At 33.9% G+C, this 23,998-nt stretch overlaps 1 protein-coding gene across 3 annotated transcripts in view; it reads left to right on the top strand.

Annotated features, from left to right (window-relative positions):
• Positions 1-5,836: 5,836 nt before the first annotated feature.
• The window catches only part of nfatc2a (nuclear factor of activated T cells 2a), a 66,060-nt gene continuing 47,898 nt past the window's right edge, over positions 5,837-23,998 (top strand). The window contains exons 1-3 of one of the 3 annotated variants that reach the window (XM_061902652.1): positions 5,837-6,153; positions 19,094-20,021; positions 21,810-21,978. In XM_061902652.1, the coding sequence (XP_061758636.1) occupies positions 6,096-6,153; positions 19,094-20,021; positions 21,810-21,978 (1,155 nt within the window). In that variant the 5' untranslated portion in view covers positions 5,837-6,095. Of the gene's footprint in view, positions 6,154-12,450; positions 12,672-19,093; positions 20,022-21,809; positions 21,979-23,998 lie in introns of those variants that run through there. The other 2 variants (XM_061902650.1, XM_061902651.1) reach the window with 2 other exon arrangements.

Raw genomic sequence — 23,998 nt, 5'->3', positions numbered from 1 at the left:
ACCCCTTCTCACTCCGGCGTTTACCAAAAGCATGCGGTAAAGGCAAGCACGCGCTAATTATTTTAAAACTGTGACGCTTGGCTGGCATTGTGGTGATGCGGGTGCGTTCTCTCGTTGATGCAGTCGGATAAGACACAGCGTGAAGGTAAGAAGTGATGATTTATTTATACTAAAGAACAAACTAAGAACAAAAACACATGCACACGACACTACAGACAAAACAAACAGAACTAGCATGAGAGCTAGAAAGAACAAAAAGCGCTAGCATGTGAGCTAGGGACAAGCAACGGAATAGCGTGGAAGCTAACTAGTACAAAAAGTATTTTACCACAAGCGGAAGTCACCTGTTGCATCGAATACAAACTAGACTGCGAGACCGAATGAACAAAAAGGACAGGCTTAAATAAAGGAGATAATCACAGAGCAGGTGCGCGTGAAAATCAAGATGCAGGTGACACTGATACGTGACTATGGCAACGGAAACAAATAGAAAGTGCCACCAGGAACTAAGGGAGACAAATACTAAACAGGATGTGAAAAGACGGAACAAAACGAGAATATGTCATGATCCAAGTAGTGGATCATGACAAAAATCTCTTCTCATTCTGGCGCTTACCAAAGGCATGCGGTAAATTTAGGCCTGCGCTTAAAAATTTGAGTGTGACGTAAGGATACCATCATGAAAAACACATTTGATTAAAAAAAAAACATTATAATGGTCTTAACTTATAAATGAAGTCCATGCGCAGCTCCTTCTGATCAAAAAAATCGATAACTTGTTTATAGAAGTCTTCCTTTCTTCAGTTTTAAAAGTCTCTCTGTCTCGATGGAGATCTTCCTTTATTACCTCCTGCTTCGATTGAAAGTCCAGTTTAGAAAACCGTTTTATTTTAGATATGTAATCCTCCATGTTAAAAGTGCAAGCGAGAGGAAAAAATAAACGATCGCTGCTCACTCTTGCTGCTTGTTGTCACTTCTTCTGCAGCCGAGTAGTCGCAAAGAGGATCACTAGCGCCCTCTACCACCAGGAGGCGGGAGTCATTTAATGACTCATATTTGACACACGCAGCTACGGTATATTAATAAAACATAGCTATACCAAATTATATGACTGCAGGGTGCGGGATTAGATAAAAAAGTGTAACATTTGAAAATAAAGTTAACACTTTATCGTTAGTGTGCTAACATTTAACAACTGTCACATACACCGAGTTATATGACTCTAGGATTAGCGGTTGCAAAATTAGCTCAGAAAGCAGGCACTTTACTGTTAGCATGCTAACGGTTAGCATGTGTCACATACCAAGTAATATGACTGTAAGGCTGTGCAAATAGAGAGAAAAAAAGCAAAGTTAGCAGTGAATGGGCGCTTTAAGTGTAAAAAGAAGTTAGTCCCAATTGATAAATGTATTCATATAAACTGTGGCCATCGTAAGGCTTTATTTTGTGTACAGGCAATGTTTTCAATCCCATTTTAACATTTTTTAACTGTCATTTAAATGTAAAAAGAAGTTAATCCCTATAGATTAATACATTCATATAAACTGTGGCCATCATAAAGCTTTATTATGTGCACAGGCAATTTTTTAACCTCATTTTAACATTTTTAACTGTCATTGAAGTGTGAAAAAAAGTTCATCTCTGTTAATGTATAATAATAGTTTGTTCCTGAGTCAAACTGTGGCCATCATAAAGCTTTATTATGTGTACAGGCAATGTTTTCAACCCCATTTTAAAATGTTTTAACTGTATTTAAGTGTAAAAAGAAGTTAATCTCAATTAATGTATAATAATTGTCTATTCCTGAGTCAAACTGTGGCCATCATTAAGCTTTATTATGTGTACAGGCAATGTTTTCAATCCCATTTTTAACATTTTAACTGTCATCTAAGTGTAAAAAGAAGTTAATTCCTATAGATGAATATATTCATATAAACTGTGGCCATCATAAAGCTTTATTATGTGTACAAGCAATGTTTTCAACCTCATTTTAACATTTTTAACTGTCATTTAAGTGTGAAAATAAGGTAATCGCTATTAATGTGTAATAATAGTCTGTTCCGGAGTCAAACTGTGGCCACTTTAACTTTTTATTATGTGTTCAGGCAATGTTTTCAATCTCATTCTAACATTTTTTACTGTTATTTAAGTGTAAAAAGAAGTTAATCCCTATAGATAAATATATTTATATAAACTGTGGCCATCATAAAGCTTTATTATGTGCACAGGCAATATTTTCAATCTAATTTTAACATTTTAACTGTCATTTAAGTGTAAATTTAAGTTAATCTATATAAATGTATAAAAATAGTCGTCATGAGTCAAACGTTGGCCATCATAAAGCTTTATTACGTGTACAGGCAATGTTTTCTATCTCATTTAAAAACATTTTAACTAACTTTTAAGTGTAAGAATAAGTTAATCTCTATTAATGTGTAATAATAGTCTGTCCCTGAGTCAAACTGCGGCCATCATTAGGCTTTATGTGTTCAGGAAATATTTTCAATACCATTTTAACAGTTTTAACTGTCATTTAAGTGTAAAAAGAAGTTCATCTCTATTAATGTATAATAATAGTCTGTTCCTGAGTAAAACTGTGGCTATCATTAAGCTTTATTATGTGTACAGGCAATGTTTTTAACCTCATTTTAACATTTTTTAACTAACATTTAAGTGTAAAAATAAGTCAATCTCTATTAATGTGTAATAATAATCTGTTCGAGAGTCAAACCGTGGCCATCATTAAACTTTATTATGTGAACAGGCAATGTTTTCAACCCCATTTCAACATTTTTTAACCGTCATTTAAGTGTAAAAGCAGTTCATCTCTGTTAATGTATAATAATAGTCTGTTCCTGAGTCAAACTGTGGCCATCATTAAACTTTTTTATGTGTACAGGCAATTTTTTCAATCCCATTTTAACATTTTAAACCGTCATTTAAGTGTAAAAAGAAGTTAATCCCTATAGATAAATATATTCATATAAACTGCGGCCATCATAAAGCTTTGTTATGTGTACGGGCAATGTTTTCAACCCCATTTAAATTTTTTTAACTGTATTTAAGTGTATAAAGAAGTTAATCTCTATTATTGTATAATAATAGTCTGTTCCTGAGTCAAACTGTGGCCATCATAACGCTTTATTATGTGTTCAGGAAATATTTTCAACCTCATTTTAACATTTTTTAACTGTCATTTAAGTGTAAAAAGAAATTAATCTCTATAGATAAATATATTTATGTAAACTGCGGCCACCATAACGCTTTATTTTGTGTACAGGCAATGTTTTTAACCTCATTTTAACATTTTTTTCAACTAACATTTAAGTGTAAAAATAAATTAATCTATTAATGTGTAGTAATAGTCTGTTCCTGAGTCAAACTGTGGCCATCATAAAGCTTTATTATGTGTACAGGCAATGTTTTCAATGCCATTTCAACATTTTTAACCGTCATTTAAGTGTAAAAGAAGTTCATCTCTGTTAATGTATAGTAATAGTCTGTTCCTGAATCAAACCGTGGCCATCATTAAACTTTATAATGTGTCCAGGCAATGTTTTCAATCCCAATTTTAACTGTCATTTAAGTGTAAAAAGAAGTTAATCTCTATTAATGTATAATAATAGTCTGTTCCTGAGTCAAACTGTGGCTATCATTAGGCTTTATTATGTGTACAGGCAATGTTTTTAACCTCATTTGAACATTTTTAACTGTCATTTAAGTGTAAAAAGAAGTTAATCTCAATAGATAAATGAAGTGAATGATATTTATATAGCGCTTTTTCTCTAGTGACTCAAAGCGCTTTACATAGTGAAACCCAATATCTAAGTTACATTTAAACCAGTGTGGGTGGCACTGGGAGCAGGTGGGTAAAGTGTCTTGCCCAAGGACACAACGGCAGTGACTAGGTTGGCAGAAGCGGGAATTGAACCTGCAACCCTCAAGTTGCTGGCACGGCCACTCTACCAACCGAGCTAAACCGCCCGGTTTATATTTATATAAACTGCGGCCACCATAAAGGTTTATAATGTCCACAGGCAATGTTTTCAATCCAATTTTAAAATGTTTAACTGTCATTTAAGTGTAAAAAGAAGTTAATCTCTATAGATAAATATATTTATATAAACTGCGGCCACCATAACGCTTCATTCTGTGTACAGGTAATTTTAACATTCTTTTTAACATTTAAGTGTAAAAATAAGTTAATCTCTATTAATGTATAATAATAGTCTGTTCCTGAGTCCAACTGTGGCCATCATAAAGCTTCATTATGTGTACAGGCAATGTTTTCAATGCCATTTTAACATTTTTTAATTGTCATTTAAGTGTAAAAGAAGTTCATCTCTGTTAATGTATAATAATAATCTGTCCCTGAGTCAAACCGTGGCCATCATTAAATTTCATTTTGTGTACAGGCAATTTTTTCAATCCCATTTTAACATTTTTAACCGTCATTTAAGTGTAAAAAGAAGTTAATCCCTATAGATAAATATATTCATATAAACTGCGGCCATCATAAAGCTTTATTATGTGTACGGGCAATGTTTTCAACCCCATTTCAACATTTTTTGACTGTCATTTAAGTGTAAAAGAAGTTCATCTCTGTTAATGTATAATAATAGTCTGTTCCTGAGTCAAACCGTGGCCATCATTAAACTTTATGTGTACAGGCAATTTTTTCAACCTCATTTTAACATTTTTAACTGTCATTTAAGTGTAAAAAGAAATTAATCTATATAGATAAATATATTTATATAAACTGCGGCCATCATAAAGCTTTATTATGTGTACGGGCAATGTTTTCAACCCCATTTCAACATTTTTTGACTGTCATTTAAGTGTAAAAGAAGTTAATCTCTGTTAATGTATAATAATAGTCTGTTCCTGAGTCAAACCGTGGCCATCATTAAACTTTATGTGTACAGGCAATTTTTTCAACCTCATTTTAACATTTTTAACTGTCATTTAAGTGTAAAAAGAAATTAATCTATATAGATAAATATATTTATATAAACTGCGGCCATCATAGAGCTTTATTATGTGTACAGGCAATGTTTTCAATCTCATTTTAACATTTGTAACTGTCATTTAAGTGTAAAAATAAATTAATCTATATAGACAAATATATTTATATAAACTGCGGCCATCATAAAGCTTTATTATGTGTACAGGCAATGTTTTCAATCTCATTTTAACATTTTTAACTGTCATTTAAGTGTAAAAATAAATTAATCTATATAGATAAATATATTTATATAAACTGCGGCCATCATAGAGCTTTATTATGTGTTTAGGCAATGTTTTCAATCTCATTTTAACATTTATAACTGTCATTTAAGTGTAAAAATAAATTAATCTATATAGATAAATATATTTATATGAACTGCGGCCATCATAAAGCTTTATTATGTGTACAGGCAATGTTTTCAATCTCATTTTAACATTTTTAACTGTCATTCAACAACAAAAATCCTGACTTTGGAGCAATGTTCACGGATTCTACTGTTTGGCTCTCTATTAGATACGATGTTTTTTCTGTATCGGGACCATGATTTACGTCCTGATTTGTTCACACCTCCTCATATGGAAGCTACTTTTCCTTCTGCATGTCTCAAGAAGGATAGACGTACAAGAACACACACACACACACACACAGAAGTAGCGGGTCCCCCGGGGGCCCCACAAAGAGCTTGTTGTGTCGCTACCGTCCGAGAGCACAAGCCGCAGCAATGCTGCTGGGGGCTGGGGGGGGGGCAGACGTCATAGATTCCTGAGTGTGGGTCCTTGCAGGAAAAGCCCAGAGTCTCCCAACATGGAGGCGCTCCAGGTTTCCATGGCGAGGGCGCCCAAACAGGAGGAAACACTGAGGAGGGAATCCCGCTCTCCGGCAGCCTTGCAGCGTTATAAACACAGCGAGCGGGGCAGGCACGCCGCTCTGATGCTCCTCAGAGCCGCCGGACTCACCTCGGACTCTGCGCCTTCCACGCCGACTCTGCTCCTTCCACCATGCGCTGATTTATGTCCCTCTCCTTTTTATTTTTGCCTCTTTTTTTTTTTGACATTTCTTCCACTTTTTCTTGTGATTTGGTGTCCAGATGTTCCGAGGGACTTGGAGGCTGGCCCAGTACCACAGCATGAGGTCCGTGGATCAAGGTACTGCTCGGGTCTTGTGAGGATCTGGTAATCAACACTTTCTCATTCCTTTCTACTTACCCACTTTAACACCATCACCTCCTCTCTAACTTCTCTGGCTTTACTCCGCTTCTGGACTTCGTATTCCTATTTTTGCATTAGTAGGGATTAACTTCTTTTTACACTTGAATGATGGTTAAAAATGTTAAAATAAGACTTAAAACATTGCCTGTACACATAATAAAGCTTTATGATGGCCACAGTTTGACTCAGGAACAGACTATTATTATACCTTAATAGAGATTAACTTCTTTTTACACTTAAGTGACGGTTAAACATGTTAAAATGGGATTGTAAACATTGCCTGTACACATAGTAAAGCTATCGGATGGCCAAAGTTTTATGAATATATTTATCAAGAGGGATTAACTTCTTTTTACACTTAAATGACAGTTAAAAAAATGTTAAAATGAGATTGAAAACATTGCCTGTACACATAATAAAGCTTTATGATGGCCACAGTTTGACTCAGTAACAGACTATTTCTATAAATACAAGTATTAATAGGGATTACCTCCTTTTTACACTTAAATGACAGTTAAACATGTTAAAATGAGGTTGAAAACATTGCCTGTACACATAATAAAGCTTCATGATGGCCACAGTTTGACTCAGGAACAGACTATTAGTATACATTAAAAGACATTAACTACTTTTTACACTTAAATGACAGTTAAACATGTTAAAATGAGATTGAAAACATTGCCTGTACACATAATAAAGCTTTATGATGGCCATAGTTAGACTCAGGAACAGACTATTATTATACATTAGCAGATATTAACATCTTAATACAGTTAAATGACGGTTAAAAAATGTTAAAATGAAATTGAAAACGTTGCCTGTACACATAAAGCTTTATGATGGCCACAGTTTGACTCAGGAACAGACTATTTCTGTGTATACATGTATTATTGGCAGATTAACTTCTTTTTACACTTAAATGACGGCTAAACATGTTAAAATGATGTTGAAAACATTGCATGTACACATAATAAAGCTTCATGATGGCCACAGTTTGACTCAGGAACAGACTAGTAGTATACATCAAAAGAGATTAACTACTTTTTACACTTAAGTGACAGATAAAAATGTTAAAGTGTGGTCGAAAACATTGCCTGTACACATTATGAAGCTTTATGATGGCCACAGTTTGACCCAGGAACAGACTATTACAATGTATATATTTATTAATAGGGACTAACTTCTTTTTACACTTCAATGACAGTTAAAACATGTTAAAATGGGATTGTAAACATTGCCTGTACACATAATAAAGCTTTATAAAGGCCACAATTTGCCCCAGGAATAGACTGTTATACATTAAAAGAGATTAACTTCTTTTTACACTTAAATGACAGTTAAAAATGTTAAAATCGGATTGAAAAAACTGCCTGTACACATAATAAAGCTTTGTGATGGCCACAGTTTGACGCAGTAACAGACTATTAGTATACATTAAAAGACATTAACTACTTTTTACACTTAAATGACAGTTAAAAATGTTAAAATGAGGTTGAAAACATTGCCTGTACACATAATGAAGCTTTATGATGGCCACAGTTTGACCCAGGAACAGACTATTATTATACATTAGCAGAGATTAACTTCTTTTTACGCTTAAATTAGTTAAACATGTTGAAATAAGATTGAAAACATTGCCTGTACACATAATAAAGAATTATGGTGGCCACAGTTGATATAAATATATTTATCAATGAGGATTAACTTCTTTTTACACTTAAATGACAGTTAAAAAATGTTAAAATGGGATTGATAACATTGCCTGTACACATAATAAAGCTTTATGATGACCACAGTTTGATTCAGGAACAGACTATTATTATACATTAACAGAGATTAACTTCTTTTTAAACTAAAGTGACAGTTAAAAATATTAAAATGAGGTTGAAAACATTGCCTGTACACATAAAAAAACTTTATGATGGCCACAGTTTGACCCAGGAACAGACTATTTCTATGTATATATTTATTAAGAGGGATTAACTTCTTTTTACACTTCAATGACAGTTAAAACATGTCAAAATGGGATTGTAAACATTGCCTGTACACATAATAAAGAATTATGGTGGCCACAGTTGATATAAATATATTTATCAATGAGGATTAACTTCTTTTTACACTTAAATGACAGTTAAAAAATGTTAAAATGGGATTGATAACATTGCCTGTACACATAATAAAGCTTTGTGATGACCACAGTTTGACTCAGTAACAGAGTATCATTATACATTAATAGGGATTAACTTCTTTTTACACTTAAATGACAGTTGAAAATGTTAAAATGGGATTGAAAACGTTGCCTGTACACATAATAAAGCTTTATGATGGCCGCAGTTTGACTCAGAAACAGACTATTTCTATATATACACATATTAATAGCGATTAACTTCTTTTTACAGTTAAATGACGGTTACATTTTTTTAAAATGAAATTGAAAACATTGCCTGTACACATAAAGCTTTGTGATGGCCACAGTTTGACTCGGGAACAGACTATTTCCATGTATACATGTATTATTGGGAGATTAGCTTCTTTTTACACTTAAATGACGGTTAAAAATGTTAAAATGATGTTGAAAACATTGCTTGTACACATAATAAAGCTTTATAATGCCCACATTTTTTATAAATATATTTATCAATAGGGATTAACTTCTTTTTACACTTAAATGACGGTTGAAAATTTTAAAATTGGATTGAAAACATTGCCTGTACACATAATAAAGTGTTATGATGGCCACAGTTTGACTCAGGAACAGACTATTATTATACATTAATAGAGATTAACTTATTTTTACACTTAAATGACAGTTAAAAATGTTAAAATGGGATTGAAAACATTGCCTCTGCACATAATAAAGCGTTATGATGGCCACAGTTTAACTCAGGAACAGACTATTATTAAACATTATTAGGGAATAACTTCATTTTACACTTAAATGACAGTTAAACATGTTAAAATGAGGTTAAAAACATTGGCCTTACACATAATAAAGCTTTATGATGGCCACATTTTGACTCAGGAACAGACTATTTCTATATGTACAAGTATTAATAGGGATTAACTTCTTTTTACACTTAAATGCCGATTAAAATATATTTAAATGGGATTGAAAACATTGCCTGTGCACATAATAAAGCTTTATGGTGGCCGCATTTTATATAAATATATTTATCAATAGGGGTTAACTTCTTTTTACACTTAAATGACAGTTAAAAAAAACTAAAATGAGATTGAAAACATTGCCTGTACACATAATAAAGCTTTATGGTTGTCACAGTTCATATAAATATATTTATCCATAGGGATTAACTTCTTTTTACACTTGAATGACAGTTAAAAAAAAATTAAAATGGGATTGAAAACATTGCCTGTACACATAATAAGACGTTATGATGGCCACAGTTTGACTCAGGAACAGACTATTATTATATGTACACATTAATAGGGATTAACTTCTTTTTACATTTAAACGACAGTTTAAAATAATTTTTTCTCACATATGGACAGACTTAACATGTCTTTTATTATCTTTTGACCATAGCGATAAAATGCAATATTATAGTGAGCCAAAACCCAAAAATATAATGTTAAAATATAGATTTTTAACTTTGACACGAGCAGGACATCCCGGTTGTGCTCCAGATTGAAGTCCGAGACCCACAAACAGCAATCAGGTGTTTCACTGAAAGTTGCTTCATAACAAATCTAGAATTTTCTCTGTGGAAAATGGAAGCTTGATCATTGTAAAATTGCAGTTGTGTCAATGCTGCACGTCAGCCAGCAGGGGGCAGCACCACAATGCAAAGCCTCTTTTGGGGTTTTGGGGAATTAATTTCTATTTCCTACCAGCAACAAAGGGTTAAAATAAATGTTTGTTTATATTTCAACTGAAATGTTTTGTTTCATAATTTATTACTGTAACATAATTACTAAATTGACTACTTAAAAATGTTTCTAAAAGTACATATTGGTCAATATTGTCACCTTTTGTGAATATTTTTTTTTTAATTTATTAAATACTTGTCAAAAAATTAATTTCAATGAATATGTATTCGGACATAAATATCAATAAATGTATTTATTATGATTTACAAATTAGTAATTATTGTCACTCTATGGAGATTTTTTAATATAAATAAAAGTAAACATACATTTATTTAAATGATTATGAATTACATATTAGTCATTATTGTCAGTCTTTATGGGAATTAAAAAAAACAAAACAAATTAAAGTATACATATAAATATCAATAGATTTTAAAAAAACATGAATTACATATTGGTCATTATTGTCACTTTTATGGGGATTTTAAAAAAATATAAATTAAAATAAACATACATTTATTAAAATTATTATGAATTACATTTTAGTCATTATTGTTACTTTTAAGGAGATAAAAAAAATTAAAGTAAACATATAAATATCAATACATTTATTTTAATTATTATGAATGACATAGTGATTATTGTCACTTTTATGGGGATTTAAAAAAATTATAAATTAAAGTAAACATATAAATATCAATACATTTATTTAAATTATGAATTACATACTAGTCATTATTGTCATTTTTATGGGGATTTAAAAATATATCTAAATTAAAATGAACATGTACATTTATTTAAATGATTATGAATTACATATTAGTCATTATTACCACTTTTTAGGGGTTTAAAAAAATATATAAATTAAAGTACACATATAAATATCAATACATTTATTAAAATTATTATAAGTTACATATTAGACATTATTGTCACTTTTATGGGGATTTTTTTAATAGTATAAATGATAATAAACATAAATATCAACATATATTTTTTTAATTATTATGACTTACATATTAGTCATTATTGTCACTTTTAAGGAGATTTAAAAAAATATATAAATTAAACATATAAATATCAACATTTATTTAAATTATTATGAATTACATATTATACATTATTTTCACTTTTATGGGGATTTTTTAAAATATAAAATGAAGTAAACATACATTTATTTAAATTATGAATTAATTATTAGTCATTATTGTCACTTTTATGGGAATTTTTTAAAATAAATTAAAGTCAACATATACATTTATTTAAATTATTATGAATCACAAATTACTCATTGTCACTCTTTATGGGGATTTTAAAAAATATAAATTAAAGTAAACATATACATGTATTTAAATTATTATGAATTACATCTTAGTCATTATTGTCACTTTTATGGAGATTTAAAAAAACATTCAAGTAAACATAAACATCAATACATTTATTGAAATGATTACGAATTACATATTAGTCATTATTGTCACTTTTATGGGTATTTTAAAAATATATATAAATTAAAGTAAACATATAAATAATAATACATTTATTTAAATTTGTATGACTTACATATTAGTCATTATTGTCACTTTTATGGGGATTTTATTTAAATATAAATTAAAGTAAACTTTAAATATCAATCCATTTATTTAAATTATTACTAATGAATAAAGTATTAGTCATTATTGTCACTTTTTTCCTGGGGATATTTTAAATATAAATTAATGTAAACATATACATGTATTTAAATTATTATGAATTACTTATTAGTCATTATTGTCACTTTTATGGGATTTAAAAAAATTTTTAAGTAAACATATATATATATATAATAGTCATTATTGTCACTTTTTATGGGCATGTTTTATTAATAAATTAAAAGTAAACAAAATAAATATTAATACATTGATTTAAATGAATATGCATTTTAAAACACACCATTTAAGAGGAACAACTATTTAAAAAAAAAAGACAAATCTATTGCTATTGTCACTCTTTTGGGGGATTAAAAAAATAAATTAAAAAAATAAAAGTAAACCCAATAAATATCATAAAATGTATTTTAATGAGTGTGATTATAGAAAATGCCATTTGCCTTATTTAAGTTAGAAAAATAACCTGACATAAATGTGAATAATTGTGTGGATTTACAAAGGAATTTATCTGAAATTATTTATTTATGTTGTGAAAAATATGACAATTATTCTGAATAATCTGTGGTATTTATTATTATTATTTATTCAAATGCCGTCCATGGTAATATAGCAGCAGTGGTGTCTGGTGTAGGTTCAGTTGGCAGCTGAGGCGTGTCGTTCAAGTCTTGGCGGAGGTCGTGTTTGAAAATAGAAAGGAGGAGGAGGAGGAGGAGGAGGAGGAGGATGTGTGCGTGATGACAATAGTTCCGCCTTGACGCGCAGACAGGAAACATGCACACGCCTCCTCTTTTTTTTTTGAATGATTACTTTTGGGCCTCCTGGCCGCTTAGTGCCGGGGCCACCACCTCACCACCACTCCACCTCTCCACCGCGTCAGCCAGATGAGCTCCTTGTACCAGCAGCAGCTGAGCGATGGCGATCTGGACTTTAACATTCTCTTTGAATATGAAACACCTGCTGCGGGAGGAGAGCGCCAAGGTGGGTCAGCCGGGGGGGGGGGGGGGACTTGAGCAGCGTGGCGCGGAGGCGACGTGTATGCAAGACGAGAGTTTGCAGGAAGTTACTTCTGAAGTCGGAACTCCTTGGAAAATATTACACGCTCGGTATTTGTGAGAGGATTTGTATATTTTATACAACGTGGAACCAAGCTGCCGGTTCTGGACAGGCATTTAATCTCATTGAAGTGTAAAAAGAAGTTAAGCCCGATTAGTAAATGTATATATAGAAATAGTCTGTTCCTGAGTCAAACTGTGGCCATCGTAAAGCTTTATTATGTGTACAGGCAATGTTTTCAACCCCATTATAACATGTTTTAACTGTATTTAAGTGTAAAAAGAAGTTAATCCCCATTGATAAATATATTCACATAAACTGTGGACATCATTAGGCTTTATTATGTGTACAGGCAATGTTTTCAACCTCATTTTAACATTTTTAACTGTCATTTAAGTGTAAAAAGAAGCTAATCTCCCAATAGTAAATATACACAGAGAAATAGTCTGTTCCTGAGTCAAACTGTGGCCATCATAAAGCTTTATTATGTGTACAGGCAATGTTTTCAATCCCATTTTAAATTTTTTTTAACTGTCATTTAAGTGTAAAAAGAAGTTAATCTGTATTAATGTATAATAATAGTCTGTTCCTGAGTCAAACTGTGGCCATCATAAAGCCTTATGTGCACAGGCAATGTTTTCAACCTCATTGTAACTTTCATTTAAGTGTAAAAAGAAGTTAACCCCGATTAGTAAATGTATACATAGAAATAGTCTGTTCCTGAGTCAAACTGTGGCCACCACTAAGTGTACAGGCAATGTTTACAATTCCATTTTAACATTTTTAACTGTCATTTAAGTGTAAAAAGAAGTTAATCTCAAGTAATATATAATAGTCTGTTCCTGAGTCAAACTGTGGCCATCATGAAACTTTATTATGTGTACAGGCAATGTTTTCAACCCCATTATAACATGTTTTAACTGTATTTAAGTGTAAAAAGAAGTTAATCCCCATTGATAAATATATTCACATAAACTGTGGACATCATTAGGCTTTATTATGTGTACAGGCAATGTTTTCAACCTCATTTTAACATTTTTAACTGTCATTTAAGTGTAAAAAGAAGCTAATCTCCCAATAGTAAATATACACAGAGAAATAGTCTGTTCCTGAGTCAAACTGTGGCCATCATAAAGCTTTATTATGTGTACAGGCAATGTTTTCAATCCCATTTTAAATTTTTTTTAACTGTCATTTAAGTGTAAAAAGAAGTTAATCTGTATTAATGTATAATAATAGTCTGTTCCTGAGTCAAACTGTGGCCATCATAAAGCCTTATGTGCACAGGCAATGTTTTCAACCTCATTGTAACTTTCATTTAAGTGTAAAAAGAAGTTAACCCCGATTAGTAAATGTATACATAGAAATAGTCTGTTCCTGAGTCAAACTGTGGCCACCACTAAGTGTACAGGCAATGTTTACAATTCCATTTTAACATTTTTAACTGTCATTTAAGTGTAAAAAGAAGTTAATCTCAAGTAATATATAATAGTCTGTTCCTGAGTCAAACTGTGGCCATCATGAAACTTTATTATGTGTACAGGCAATGTTTTCAACCCCATTATAACATGTTTTAACTGTATTTAAGTGTAAAAAGAAGTTAATCCCTATGAATACCTGTATATATAGAAATAGTCTGTTCCTGAGTCAAACTGTGGCCATCATAAAGCTTTATTATGTGCACAGGCAATGTTTTGAATTCAATTTTAACATTTTTTAACTCATTTAGGTGTAAAAAGAAGTTAATCCCCATTGATAAATATATTCACATAAACTGTGGACATCATTAGGCTTTATTATATGTACAGGCAATGTTTTCAATTGCATTTAAGAAATTTTTAACTGTCATTTAAGTGTAAAAAGAAGTTAATCTGTATTAATGTATAATAATAGTCTGTTCCTGAGTCAAATTGTGGCCAACATAAAGCCTTATTATGTGTTCAGGAAATGTTTTCAACCTCATTGTAACTTTCATTTAAGTGTAAAAAGAAGTTAACCCCGATTAGTAAATGTATACATAGAAATAGTCTGTTCCTGAGTCAAACTGTGGCCATCATAAAGCTTTATTATGTGTACAGGCAATGTTTTCAACCCCATTATAACATGTTTTAACTGTATTTAAGTGTAAAAAGAAGTCAATCCCTATGAATACTTGTATATATAGAAATAGTCTGTTCCTGAGTCAAACTGTGGCCATCATAAAGCTTTATTATGTGCACAGGCAATGTTTTGAATTCAATTTTAACATTTTTTAACTCATTTAGGTGTAAAAAGAAGTTAATCCCCATTGATAAATACATTCACATAAACTGTGGACATCATTAGGCTTTATTATATGTACAGGCAATGTTTTCAACCTCATTTTAACATTTTTAACTGTCATTTAAGTGTTAAAAGAAGCTAATCTCCCAATAATAAATATACACAGAGAAATAGTCTGTTCCTGAGTCAAACTGTGGCCATCATAAAGCTTTATTATGTGTACAGGCAATGTTTTCAATCGCATTTTAAATTTTTTTTTAACTGTCATTTAAGTGTAAAAAGAAGTTAATCTGTATTAATGTATAATAATAGTCTGTTCCTGAGTCAAACTGTGGCCATCATAAAGCTTTATTATGTGTACAGGCAATGTTTTCAATCGCATTTTAAAATTTTTTTAACTGTCATTTAAGTGTAAAAAGAAGTTAATCTGTATTAATGTATAATAATAGTCTGTTCCTGAGTCAAACTGTGGCCATCATAACTCTTTATTATGTGTACAGGCAATGTTTTCAACCTCATTGTAACTTTCATTTATGTGTAAAAAGAAGTTAACCCCGATTAGTAAATGTATACATAGAAATAGTCTGTTCCTGAGTCAAACTGTGGCCATCATAAAGCTTTATTATGTGTACAGGCAATGTTTTCAATCCCATTTTTAAAAAATAACTGTCATTTTAGTGTAAAAAGAAGTTAATCTCTTTTAATGTATACTAATAAGTCGGTTTCTGAGTCAAAATGTGGCCATCATAAAAGGTTTATTATGTGCACAGGCAATGTTTTGAATTCAATTTTAACATTTTTTAACTCATTTAGGTGTAAAAAGAAGTTAATCCCCATTGATAAATATATTCACATAAACTGTGGACATCATTAGGCTTTATTATGTGTACAGGCAATGTTTTCAACCTCATTTTAACATTTTTAACTGTCATTTAAGTGTAAAAAGAAGCTAATCTCCCAATAGTAAATATACACAGAGAAATAGTCTGTTCCTGAGTCAAACTGTGGCCATCATAAAGTGTACAGGCAATGTTTACAATCCCATTTTAACATTTTTAACTGTCATTTAAGTGTAAAAAGAGGTTATACTCTATTAATGTATAATAATAGTCTGTTCCTGAGTCAAACTGTGGCCATCATAAAGCTTTATTATGTCTACAGGCAATGTTTTCAATCCCATTTTAACATTTTTTAACTGTATTTAAGTGTAAAAAGAGGTTATACTCTATTAATGTATAATAATAGTCTGTTCCTGAGTCAAACTGTGGCCATCATAACTCTTTATTATGTCTACAGGCAATGTTTTCAACCTCATTGTAACTTTCATTTAAGTGTAAAAAGAAGTTCACCCCGATTAGTAAATGTGTACATAGAAATAGTCTGTTCCTGAGTCATACTGTGGCCATCATAAAGCTTTATTTTGTGTACAGACAATGTTTTCAATCTCATTTTAACATTTTTAACTGTCATTTAAGTGTAAAAAGAAGTTAATATCAATGTATGATTAATATTTTGGCACTTGATTTTAAACTAATTGTTCAGTTACACACCTTGGAGTAATATATTATGGCACTTGAGGCATGTTACAGTTAGCATTTTTGCATGCTAGCTTTTTGTAGACAGACATCAGTGATATTTTGATATTTGATGCCAGCTAACATTATCATGCTAGCATTTTAAGCTATTTTTTTAGTTACACTCCTCGGAAAAATATATTTTAGCACTTTAGGCATGTTACAGTTAGCATTTTAGCATGTTAACTTTTTTTTAGCTAATTTTGTAGACAGACCTCAGCGATATGCTTGGTGCGTGCTAACATTAGCATGCTAGCATTTTAAACAACCTTTTTAGTTACACACCTCAGAGTAATACATTTTGGCGCTTGATGCATGTTACAGTTAGCATGATAGCTTTTTTTTAGCTATATTTGTAGATACACCTCAGTCATATTTTGGTACTTGATGGGTGCTAACATTAGCATGCTAGCATTTTAAACTAATTGTTCAGTTACACACCTAAATAATATATTTTAGCGCTTGATGCTTTTTACAGATAGCCTTTTAGCATGCTAGCTTTTTTTTAGCTAATTTTTTAGACAGACCTCAGTCACATTTTATTACTTGATGCATGCTAATATTAGCATGCTAAATTTTAAACAACCTTTTCAGTTACACACCTCAGAGCTTTACATTTTGACGCTTGATCCAAGTTACAGTTAGCAATTTAGCATGTTAGCTTTTTTTAGCTAATTTTGTAGACAGACCTCAGTCATATTTTGGTACTTGGTGCGTGCTAAAATTAGCATGCTAGCATTTTAAACAACCTTTTTAGTTACACACCTCAGAGTAATACATTTTGGCGCTTGATGCATGTTACAGTTAGCATGATAGTTTTTTTTTAGCTAATTTTGTAGATACACCTCAGTCATATTTTGGTACTTCATGGGTGCTAACATTAGCATGCTAGCATTTTAAACTAATTGTTCAGTTACACACCTAAATAATATATTTTAGCGCTTGATGCTTGTTACAGTTAACCTTTTAGCATGCTAGCTTTTTTAGCAAATTTTTTAGACAGACCTCAGTCATATTTTATTACTTGATGCATGCTAACATTAGCATGCTAAATTTATAAACAACCTTTTCAGTTACACACCTCAGAGCTATACATTTTTACGCTTGATCCAAGTAAGCATTTTAGCATGTTAGCTTCTTTTTTTAGCTAATTTTGGAGACAGACCTCAGTGATATTTTGGTACTTGGTGCGTGCTAACATTAGCATGCTAGCATTTTAAACAACCTTTTTAGTTACACACCTCAGAGTAATACATTTTGGCGCTTGATGCATGTTACAGTTAGCATGATAGCTTTTTTTTAGCAAATTTTGTAGATACACCGCAGTCATATTTTGGTACTTGATGTTTGCTAACATTAGCATGCTAGCATTTTAAACTAATTGTTCGGTTATACACCTCTAAATAATATATTTTAGCGCTTGATGCTTGTTACAGTTAGCCTTTTAGCATGCTAGCTTTTTTTTTAGCTAATTTTTAGACAGACATAAGTCATGCTTTATTACTTGATGCATGCTAACATTAGCATGCTAAAATTTTAAACAACCTTTTCAGTTACACACCTCAGAGCTTTACATTTTTACGCTTGATCCAAGTTAGCATGTTAGCTTTTTTTTTTTAGCTAATTTTGGAGACAGACCTCAGTGATATTTTGGTACTTGGTGCGTGCTAACATTAGCATGCTAGCATTTTAAACAACCTTTTTAGTTACACACCTCTAAATAATACATTTTAGCGCTTGATGCTTGTTACAGTTAGCCTTTTAGCATGCTAGCTTTTTTTTTTAGGTAATTTTTTTAGACAGACCTCAGTCATATTTTATTACTTGATGCATGCTAATATTAGCATGCTAAATTTTAAAACAACCTTTTCAGTTACACACCTCAGGGCTTTACATTTTTACGCTTGATCCAAGTTAGCATTTTAGCTTTTTTTTTTAGCTAATTTTGGTGACAGACCTCAGTGATATTTTGGTACTTGGTGCGTGCTAACATTAGCATGCTAGCATTTTAAACTAATTGTTCGGTTATACACCTCTAAATAATGTATTTTAGCGCTTGATGCTTGTTACAGTTAGCCTTTTAGCATGCTAGCTTTTTTTTAGCAAATTTTTAGACAGACATCAGTCATGCTTTATTACTTGATGCATGCTAACATTAGCATGCTAAAATTTTAAACAACCTTTTCAGTTACACACCTCAGAGCTTTATATTTTTACGCTTGATCCAAGTTAGCATTTTAGCATGTTGGCTTTTTTTTTAGCTAATTTTTGAGACAGACCCCAGTGATATTTTGCTACTTGGTGCGTGCTAACATTAGCATGCTAGCATTTTAAACAACCTTTTTAGTTACACACCTCAGAGTAATACATTTTGCCGCTTGATGCATGTTACAGTTAGCATTTTAGCATGCTAACATTAGCTTTTTTAGCTAATTTCCCAGATATACGCCTGAACCACTTGAAGGCAATCCCGCGGTAGTAATTGTTTTGTTCTCCCCCCTCCCCCTGCAGATGACCCCAATCTGGCATCGCACAAGATCCTCAGTCCCGAGTCGGAGCAGGCCTTCCCCCTGGAGGAGGTCTCCCCGTACGCCAGCATCAAGTCCTGCAGCCGGGCTTACATCCACCACAACGCGGAGGTCCTGCCGGGTTACGACAGCCAGGAGGCGGGGTGCTACCTGGACGGCGCCCGGCCGGCGGTCTTGGCCTTGAGCCCGCGGATTGAAATCACTCCGTCGCGGGAGCACTACAACCACGCCGGGGACCCCCACCAGAACCAGCACCCCGGCGTCCACAGCCCCCGACCCACCCTCACCGTGCCCGGACACGACAGCCTGTCCTACCGGGAGCCCCAGTGCCTGAGCCCCGCCAGCAGCAACTCCTCCGCCAGCTGGCACTCGGAGAGCTACTCGCCCTGGGCGTCGCCCTGCGTCTCCCCCGGCAGCGGCCACAACGACCTGTGCCCGCGCATGCAGAACATCCACGCTGGCTCGCCGCGGACCTCCCCGGGCACCTCGCCCTGCGCCGGCCTAGCCGAGGACGGCTACCTGGGAGCGTGCTCCCCTTCCCCGCGTGCCGGCTCCCGCTCTGGCTCCCGCTCCGGCTCCCCGCAAGGCAAACGCACCTACGACATGTACAAGAATCCTTCCCTGGTGTCCGGGATTCGCTCCCGCAGTCCGTCCCCGCACGGGGGCCAGGAGGACCACGGCATGGGGGCCAACTACACCCCGGGCGGTCTGAATGACTCCATGAACGGTTTCGGCAGCAGTCTGCCTACTAAGATGGTCAAGACCTCCAACCAGGTCTACACTCTGTACCCGGAGCACCACAGCGAGGGGAACTACTTGGTGTCATGTGACCAGGACTTAAAGCTCGCGCCGGAGCCGTTCTTTGTCATCCCGCCCGTCTGGCCCAAGCCACTGGTCTCCAGCATCTGCAGGTGACTTGGAAAGAAATACACCAAAATGTTTAAAAAATTAAAATAAAATAAAAAATAAAATAAAAAATTAATTCAAAAAAATTTCAAAAAAATTTCAAAATTATTATTTTTTTAAATTATCATTATTTTTTTTAATTAAAAAAAAAAGGAGCCGGAGTCGTTCTTTGTCATCCTGCCGTCTGGCCCAAGCCGCTGGTCTCCAGCATCTGCAGGTGACTTGGAAAGAAATCCACAAAAAATAAAATAAAACATTTTAAACATTTTTTTAAAAATATTAAAGATTTAAGAAAAATGTTTTAAAAATTTAAAATATTTTTTTTTCCATTAAAAAAAATAAAAAGAAGCCGTTCTTTGTCATCCCGCCCGTCTGGCCCAAGCTGCTGGTCTCCAGCATCTGTAGGTGACATAGAAAGAAATCCACAAAACTTGAAAAAAAAACAATTGTAAACATTTTTAAACAAATGTTTTAAAAATTTACAAAATTTGAACATTTCCCCAAAAAATTAAAAAATGGTAACAATTTAAAAAAAGTATTAATTTTTTTTAAATTAAAAAAATAAATAATAATTAAAAAAAGGAGCCGGAGCCGTTCTTTGTCATCCTGCCCATCTGGCCCAAGCCGCTGGTCTCCAGCATCTGCAGGTGACTTGGAAAGAAATCCACAAAAAATTAGATAAAAATTGTAAACATTTTTTAACCAATTTAAAAAAATCAAAAAGACTTAAAAAAAAAATTTTTTTTTAAATCTAAAATAATTACTTTTTTTTTTTTCATAAAAAAATAAACATTTTTTAAAAAAGGAGTCGGTTCCGTTCTTTGTCATCCCGCCCGTCTGGCCCAAGCCGCTGGTCTCCAGCATCTGCAGGTGACATAGAAAGAAATCCACAAAACTTGTAAAAAAAAACAATTGTTTAAAACATTTCAAACAAATGTTTTAAAAATTCACAAAATTTGAACATTTTCTAAAAAAAATTTAAAAATGTAAACAATTAAAAAAAATTATAATTTTTTTTTTTAATTAAAAAAAATAAAAAATAAAAATAAATTAAAAAAGGAGCCAGAGCCGTTCTTTGTCATCCTGCCCATCTGGCCCAAGCCGCTGGTCTCCAGCATCTGCAGGTGACTTGGAAAGAAATTCACAAAAGATTAAATAAAAATTGTAAACATTTTTAAACCAATTTAAAAAAAATACAAAAACATTTTTACATTTTTTTTAATTTAAAATAATTTTTATTAATTTTTTTTCATAAAAAAATAAGAAAATTTAAAAAAAGGAGTCGGAGCCGTTCTTTGTCATCCCGCCCGTCTGGCCCAAGCCGCTGGTCTCCAGCATCTGCAGGTGACATAGAAAGAAATCCACGAAACATGTAAAAAAAAAAAAAAAATTAAACATTTGTAACCATTTTTTTTTAAATTACAGAATTTGAAAATACAAAAAAAAAAAAATCAAATTTTTAAAAAATTTAAACAATTAAAAACAATTATTTTTTTTTTTCATTAAAAAAAATAAAATAAAATTTATTAAAAAAAAGGAGCCGGCGCCGTTCTTTGTCATCCCGCCCGTCCGGCCCAAGCCGCTGGTCTGCAGCATCTGCAGGTGACTTGGAAAGAAATCCACAAAAAATTAAACAAATGTTTTAAAAAAAAAAAAAATTTAAGAAAAATTAACAAAAACAATTTTTTGAAAAAAAAAAATAAAAATAATAATAATTAAATTCAAAAAAAGGAAAAAAATCCACCTCCCTGACCCCTCCCAGTCCTAATCTGTGGTTTTATTTTTGGGGCCAGCATCCCGGTGGCGTCCCTGCCCCCTCTAGAGTGGCCCATGCCGGCCCGCACGGACCACTACCAGCTCCACATCGAGGTGCAGCCCAAACCGCACCACAGAGCTCACTACGAGACCGAGGGCAGCCGAGGTGCCGTCAAGGCCCACACGGAAGGACATCCCGTGGTGCAGGTACCAGCAGGCGCCAGCAGGCGCCATTTCCTGCTTGCTTTCATTCAGCCTTTTTTTCTCCTCCTGTCTTTTCTTTATGATATTTTCCAATAGACAATCTGAATAAAAATCATGTCATCACGTTAGGGTTGTACATGATATCGGTACTAGTATAATACCGCCATACTAATGAATCATTTCGGTACTATACCGCCTATAAAAAGTACCGGTCCCCCCCCCCTCACCCCCCTCGTCATCACGGTACTATACCCTGTTTGAAAAGTACCACTTCTGTCTATCTGTGTTGGTCCTGCGATGAGGTGGCGACTTGTCCAGGGTGTACACCGCCGTCCGCCCGCATGCAGCTGGGATGGGCTCCATCATCCCCCCCCCCCCCCCCCATCCCCCCACGCCTTCCCTAACGGGACAAGCGGTTGAAAATAGATGGATGGGTTCCCAATTTTCTATATTAGTTGTTTTTACCAAGCATGACGGCGCATCGTGACATTGCTGTTTTTTACGAGCAGAGGAGCACGTTCGGCAGTGCGCGCACACAGAGTACTTACAAGCAGTGACGGTGTGTAGACAGAAAAGGGAGAACGGATGCATTTTGGCTTAAAAAGTGACGATAAAGGTGAAGTTATAACACTGAAACGCCCTCAAGAAGAGTTGCTTTAAGAAGTGGCGAGCTAGCTCGCGGCTGACGTCCATCCGCAGTGTTTTAGCTACTTCAAAATAACTACTCCTCGCCTCCGTGGCGACGAATAAAGTAAGTTTCTTACAAGTGTCATTATCACTTATCCGTCTGTTGTTTGGATTCTTTACAGTAGTTTTTGGATGATACTGCAAGTATAGGTATCGATCCGATACCAAGTGTTCTTCATGAATTTATAAATATAACATCAATTTTTTTTGACACATAAGAAGATGTGATGCCAAAAAATATCGATGTAATCATGGTAGTATCGACTGGATACACTCCTGTACTTGGTATCATTACAGTGGATGTCAGGTGTGGATCCACCCATGGCGTTTGTTTACATTGTGACGCCGGTGAGCTATTGTATCCTCCCACGCTGTGTAGTGAAGCATGTTGAGCTATTCCTCGTCCTCCAGTGATAACGATACTTGTAAGAAACTCACTTTATTTGTCGCCATGGAGGCGAGGATTTGTGATTTAGAAGTAGCTAAAACACCGCGGACGGACGTTAGCCGCTAACGAGCTAGCCATGCCGGGGCGGTATAGCTCGGTTGGTAGAGTGGCCGTGCCAGCAGCTTGAGGGTTCCAGGTTCGAATCCCGCTTCCGCCAATATTTATTTCTTTAATTTGACGTGCATGATTCGTGACGTTGCTGGTTTTAGGAGCAGAGGAGCATGTTGGGCAGCGCACACACACCGAGTACTTACAAGCAGACACAGTGTGTGGACCGAAAAAGGGAGAAGGGACACAATTGGCATCTTTTCCACTTCCCTGAGTTCCCTGAGTTCTGCCCCGGAGGCTGCACTCCTTCACCCCACTTTACTTTTCCTAGTCGCCGCTCAGTCATGACTCACTGCGCCTGCACGTTGCCGTGACAACCAACCCCCCAGCCCCCCTTCCCTGTCCATGAACCAGGGCGATGGAGTCCGGCCCGTCGCCATGGTTACTTGGAAAGATTGTTCCTAAGATTACGATGTGTCACGAGAGAGAGAGGACAGACATGTTTGTAAGTCGACGTGTTCTCAGTTCTGCTTCTTGGTACCAGGTTGGCGTTTTTATTTTATTTAAAACCTTGTGATGGTTTCTTCACTCAAAGGTTTCAAAACGTCAAAAGTTTCTGCTTCTCACACGATGCACTTCATAAAATAACTGGCTGTTATTTGTCAGCTTGGATTAAGTGTGGATGTTAATAAGCATTGGTTATCATTCAATTATATGTAATACTTTTAAGTATTATTTGTAATACTTAACATAAATACAGTCTATTATACTGCATTACTCACATGTAAATAATGTAAATACAGTCTATTATACAGCATTATTCACATGTGAATAACATAA

Source organism: Nerophis ophidion, linkage group LG06 (genome assembly GCF_033978795.1).
Source record: "Nerophis ophidion isolate RoL-2023_Sa linkage group LG06, RoL_Noph_v1.0, whole genome shotgun sequence".
In the NCBI taxonomy this organism is placed as follows: Eukaryota; Metazoa; Chordata; class Actinopteri; order Syngnathiformes; family Syngnathidae; genus Nerophis; species Nerophis ophidion.
This window is presented reverse-complemented; position numbering and strand designations above follow the sequence as displayed.